At 40.3% G+C, this 6,192-nt stretch overlaps 1 protein-coding gene across 1 annotated transcript; it reads right to left on the reverse strand.

The window, feature by feature from the left end:
• Window positions 1-299: 299 nt before the first annotated feature.
• LOC101782479 lies at window positions 300-5,840 on the reverse strand. Its single transcript, XM_004955714.3, has 8 exons — window positions 5,396-5,840; window positions 4,598-4,761; window positions 3,358-3,563; window positions 2,260-2,514; window positions 2,061-2,147; window positions 1,284-1,456; window positions 1,024-1,133; window positions 300-739 (listed from the first exon to the last, which is right to left on the reverse strand). The coding sequence occupies exons 1-7, from the start codon at window positions 5,806-5,808 to the stop codon at window positions 1,025-1,027; spliced, it is 1,407 nt and encodes a 468-aa protein (XP_004955771.1). The 5' UTR covers window positions 5,809-5,840; the 3' UTR covers window positions 300-739; window position 1,024.
• Window positions 5,841-6,192: the final 352 nt, after the last annotated feature.

Below are 6,192 nucleotides of genomic sequence, written 5' to 3' on the forward strand. Positions count from 1 at the left end.
TCTCGCAGACTTGGCTAGGACATTCGGTAACCCAAGTGTCAGGCATAATTCCATTTGGAAAAACAATCTATGAGAAGGAAGATCAACATATACCTGCGGTAGCATCATATACGGAAAGCCAAGAGTAATCCCTGGGCAACCAAAAGTGACAACGAAATTCATATTGACAGAAGTGGCCTCCCGTATAAACAACAAAGAAACCTGACTCATGTTGTAAAAGGGATCCTTCCTCATATATGTAACCTCTCCGATCATCGAAAGAAAATTGCTGTTCCCAATCCAAAGAGGTACAGCAAAAGTAAAAGGAAAGATCATTTAATGCGACTCAATAAAGCAATATCGCCATGCTGATGAATAGGTTGGCATCAACTTGTTTCATATTCATCAGGCATGGTGAGCTCGTCAGCAGCCACAGAAAAAATACCAGAGACAAAACATATGAAAACTTCTCCAAGAACAATGATACACATCAGTTGGTTATTATTTTGTATCTAGCATCACTAACAGGACTGCAGGGGACCTCATGATATTAAATGAGCACCACAAACTTGTGTTTTGGCTTCAAGATCTACCCAGCACAAACGAATGGTATTGTAGGCAATTTTCCACCTGGGATTTTCACAAGACAGACCACAAGTATACAACAATGGAGAACAGTGTTGTCAAACAGCATGCTGAAATAGAAGTGCCAATCTTTCTAAACCGCCATCAAAGGTGAACATAATCTGGGTATGAGAAACTGCAGGATAAAGGTGCAGACAAGATCAGAAAATCACTAATAGCTAATGATTTTGATGGAACGGGAATAAAAAGATCAGAAAATTACTAATAGCTAATGATTTCAGAGGGATGAAAAAATTTGCTTAGAAAATGCATGCATCATGAGTAGTTGATTGCATATCTTTATTGTCATCTAAACATGATTACAGAACATTATTAAGAATAAATTGTGGATAACAATGTACTTTTGCCTTAACAATATAATACTACAGATATTGCATAACTTCAGGTGTGTTATACTACCTCAAACAAATGCAGCAAGCCATCTCATCTCTGAGCCATTTCCATTTGATAAATAATATATTTTTTTCCACTTCTCTTCTGAAAAACTCTCGCGTCGAATGATCTTTTGCCTGGCCAAGAAGTAGATTGCCAACGTTCATTGACTGAACTAACAAGTAACATGTACTTCGAAACTTTTGCGAGCATATGCCAGAGTCAGCCATGGCAGAAAATCCAACACTATCACCAGATTAAAAAAAACAATTTACTAAAAGGACTACCTCATGTAATAGTGACACACAGTCTCAGCTTCTTCTAAGGTGTAACGTGGAAACATCAAACGAGCGTCAGGAGGAACATCTGGCAGCTCCTGCCGTAGTTTGCCAACAGCCGTTGAGTGTGAAAAGGCTCCTACCATCATATCATTGTGCAACATTGACCTATAAGCATTGACCTGTTGAAAAGTAAGCAACAAGTGAAAGATTAAATGTGTACCTAATTACCATTTGTCTTTAGTAGTGTAAAAGCATCAACTGTAGTACTGGACCAAACTAATACAATTCCCAAAAAATTATGGTCATAAGACCAAAAAGAATTCCTCTAAAGAAAGACCAAAAAGAATCACAAAACCTCATCTTACATATGTATTTTGATTCAGAACCACAAACAGTTGGTTAAGGAACAGATGTATATTAAGTAAAACTTGCTATTATCAATTGTGAACCATGTACGGGGAATGGATTACTACTGTTCAAAAGGTGCTACAATGCTACACACTTAACAGACCTAGTAAATGTTTTACAGATTTTCACCTAGAAAAAAAAACACCACCTCCATTAAAAAAAATACTTCCAAACCGTGCATTTGCAGTATTAGGCAACATAACGGAGCACATGAAAGGTTACAGAAGATAAGAGAATGAACACACAGAAAAGGGCAAGAACCTTAAATTTTTACTAACCGCAACAAAAAAAACATGAAAATAAGCAGAAAGGACATGCGACTATTTTCTACTTTAAGAGGATGCTGATGGGCATAAGCAGCTCAGGGCAACAAACCGTTGTAAGCTCTTTCGCATGGATTGATCGACAAGATCTAACAGTTACAGGTTCCTGGAAGTCACTGAATGTAAACCAACTATTGTACTGCAAAAGACAGAAAAAAATGTTCAATGTAATGGGGTGTTTAATCCATATAACTATCAGACTTTGATGTCACAGCAGCCAGTGCAGTTATGGTCTCAATACTCCAACATACCTGATCAATAGCAAACAATACAGGCACATCTTTAACAAGGGACAGTTCCTTCCTTAAGCGAACCACAACACCAACAGATGCATGTGAGTGGGTTATCCCAGTTTGAATGAGATCATACAATGTCGACCCTTCAGGCATTTCCACTGTGTCAGCCCCTTTCATCATTCCAACACCAGCACCTTCTCCCAGGGGGATGGGCTCGAAAATTTGACATGGTAATTGTTGTAAGCGTGTTTCGTTGTACTTCGTAAAATCCTGAAGCAGAAATACAAACAGATTTAGAGGAATGTTGTTCCATCCAACATGCTTTAGTAGTAAGATATTCCTAGATATGCCTCCTATGTGCATGAACATTGACAGGAAACGATGTTGTCACATACACTCAAGCCTTAAGATGTGCTACTTCCAATTAAAAAAGTGATGTTGTGGATATGCAGTACATTCTGGCACCAATTATCTTTTAAAATATTCACATTGGACATGTAAAATTGATAAGTACGTAATTGTATCAAAAGTAACTTCATAGAAATGACTTCAATAGGTTCTACAAATATGCCACAGTAGAAATTAGTGGTGAGATCCATATTTTGAGGCTGTATCCATGTTCAAAACATCACAGATTATCTGCTTCCTAGCATTAGTCTATATGCTTAATAGAGAATCCATGGAGCCAAGTATGATAAAAGGAGATATATGCAATGACCAAGCATAAGTTCATTCCTAACACATTACCAACAAGCTGAAATTTGAGAAACCCACGAGTAAGACATGTTTAGAAAAGAATATCAAATCTATAGGGAAATCAGCAGCCTTAACATATATTTCGAAGTGACAATTTGTAAACAGAAGAGGCTCTAACAATACAAAGTTAGATCAGATGTTAATCAATTTATGCATGGCCACTGCTCAACACATTGTATTCCTGGATTTGTTGTCACATTTGATGCTTAATGGACAGATCACAAACCAATAAAACAAGCAAAACCATATTATAATGCATTCTATTTGCATCCACAGAAATTGAGAAAAGAAAAGAGGAACATGCAAGATAGTCTATTTGAAGTAACCAGTACATACAAATCACACAGAGTTTAGCACCTGCAAGATCTTGGCAGCTTGTATTGGTGTATCAAAAAAATCACTGTATGTGTTTCTATAGAAGAATCCTCCATGAGTCCAATCTTTCCCTTGTGGAACATAGAATACCAACCATCCTTGAGTTCGTGCCCAGTGGACAAGCATCGCAAGTGCAATGCTTTTACCACAACTCCGTGGGCCATCCAAAACAATTTGTTTTTTTATATCTAAAAGCAAGCAAGCAAGAAAAGCTATTCAGAACTTGAGATACAAAGTTGCAGCAAATATATGTATTCATATGCTATTCCATTGTATTGAATTTGTTTTGCAATGGCAATGTTCTCATAGGAAAAAAAACTTAAACCATGGATTCTCATAAATATGACTTAATTATGATGCAAAATAAACAAATCTAGCAACATATGAGATATAATGATAAATATTATACACTTTCAAATGCATGGGGCACCGTTATCTAAATTCTGCTGCAGCATCAGTATCAATTTAGAACTTATTTCAGAAGATTTAAGTCATGGACAAGTACGGAAAATAAAACTTTTCATTGCTATAAATCTTGCTAGGTCGAAATCATGCTTCTAGAATTAAGAAACCTGATTCCTTAATCTTTCTTTTCTTTTCCTCTGATTGTATACCTAATGAGTCAAAAAGGCACTAAGCCAAATCAATGGAAACGTTACCTTCATTTCTAATGCTAATTTTGAGAAAAAGAAAGTTGACTTAACACTACATCAGTTAAGTAAGGAAATTGAACCCTTTTTTCACTATTAATCTTGCTAGGTGAAAAATCATACCACTTCTAGAATTAATAAACCTAGTTCCTCAACGGCTCTTTCTTTTCTTTTCATCTGACAGTACACCTTATGAGTCAAAAAGGAAGTAAGCTGAAACAACGGACACATAACCATCATTTCCAACATCAATTTTGAGGAAAGGAAGGAAAGTTAACATACCATTACATCAGTTCAATCAAACAACAGATACGATGCATGTTGACAGGAGCAGCATTTGCTTATTAATATTTTCCGCATAAGATTATCGTGGTACCAATGCTATCAGCAACAATTGTGTTCACTAGAATCTGAAAGAACCCAAATCATCCATGCTAACACAGGCACTGTACATACTGCATGTACATTGACAGCACAGCATGTTTTCTCTGAAGCTAAAACATCTAATAGTCTTAATAAGAGGGAGCACCATCCAAGAATCCAATATACAAAAGTAACAACACCTTACACACCTTTGAGATTGGTCGTAATGGCTGGATCAACAATCCTACGGAAGTTATCCCGGAGATCTAGGAAGCTCTTCCTCACCATCACAGCGCACCGTCTTGTCTCCTGAAACTCCTTCATCATGCCTGCTGGCAACCCTTCTGGTAACATGGCATTCCATTCATCCAAACTGAAAAGAAATCCCACATGACAGAGAAATGAAAGAAAGTTTAATATTCCAAAACAATCTCCAATAGCATAAAAAAATCAATCTGAGCTATATTTGGTTTCCGGGTCGCATCTTATACTAGTAAACGAATAATCTTTTACAACAAATGAAAGAAAATACTACAGGATACAGTATGTTGCGGCTACCTAAGTCAAAACAAGGTAACGTTTTATCATTTAGGCATACACATTCAGAAATCGATAGCAATTTAGTCAATGAGGAAAGCATCAAATGGCCTTAAAGTTTGTGAAAATGAAACAAATCACATAACTTGCTCAAATCAATGTGGCAACCATTAATCCCCAAACTCCATCACTGGATCATATTTTTTAAAGACCATCATTGGATCATAGATGAAGCAACAGAATGATAAATTATGCACAGAAAACTCTACAAAGGATCAACCCTAATTAAAATGGATTGCGACCAAATCCCATTCAATATACCATTTCAATTTTGATACCACAGTGATTGCTAACTGGCGATTGTTAATTTAGTCTGAGAGATCGCCCGCAAGATCCAAGCCTCATTAACGGTACCAATACAGAGAAATCCACGCGCGTATGGATCCAATTGAGAGGGGGGAGATGCCTACGTGAAGTCGACATAGACGTTGGCGTTGCGGTGTGCGAACGACCCGAACGTGTCGGTGAAGGCGAAGAGCGGGCGGCCGCCTGGGCCGACGTCGAGCGCTGGGTCGTAGGTCGGGGGCAGCGGGTCCGTGGGCAGCTCGAACTCCGTATCAATGTCGTCGCCCCCGCCCCCGGCGGTGGACTCGTCCCCATCGGCGTCATCGGCCGACGCCACGCCGCGCGGGTCCTTGGCGCGGACCTTGCCGCGGTTCGACGTGGACGACGCCGGCTTGCCCCCGCCCTTGGCCTTCGCGTAGGATCGGGAGGCCAGGAGGAGGGAGGCGAGCGCGGCGGGTGGGTCTGGGAGCGCGGTGGCGCGAGCGCCGCCGGAGGTTGCCGCGGCGGCGGCGCGGCGGAGGAGGGGGCGGAGGAGCATTTCGGCAGCGGGGTTTAGGCCGGCGGCGGAGGAGGGGAAAAGGGTTTGGACTTTGGAGGCTGATTGGACTGGACTCTTCCTGGGTCGTCCTGTGGTTGCGGAGTCAGTGGGCTTTCAGTTGCTAATGGGCCAGTGGTCATTCCAAGAAAAGTTTGGCCTTCCAAGTTCCAAAGCCAGCAGCCTATTTCCAATCCGCATCGGCAACAAATATGTGAGTGTTCCCGTGTTGGGTCCGACCGAGTTTTTTTTCCTTAGCTTTTGTGTCCAGACAAAAAGGGGCACAGGTAACGTAAGGTACTCTCTCAATCCATTGCTCTGAGGTTACCAAGAGGATGGCAGTCACGTTGCCATCCGAGCATGTCGGACGCGACGACGAAGAAGAAT

This window comes from Setaria italica, chromosome II (genome assembly GCF_000263155.2).
Source record: "Setaria italica strain Yugu1 chromosome II, Setaria_italica_v2.0, whole genome shotgun sequence".
NCBI classification, from domain to species: domain Eukaryota; kingdom Viridiplantae; phylum Streptophyta; class Magnoliopsida; order Poales; family Poaceae; genus Setaria; species Setaria italica.

Coding starts and splice junctions, on each gene's coding strand:
- LOC101782479 (XM_004955714.3), bottom strand. CDS start 5,808: ATGCTCCTCCGCCCCCTCCTCCGCCGCGCCGCCGCCGCGGCAACCTCC. Junction 4,762..5,395: donor AACGTCTATGTCGACTTCAC/GTAGGCATCTCC, acceptor ATTTCTTTTCAG/TTTGGATGAATGGAATGCCA. Junction 1,457..2,060: donor ATGCGAAAGAGCTTACAACG/GTTTGTTGCCCT, acceptor ACTTTTCAACAG/GTCAATGCTTATAGGTCAAT.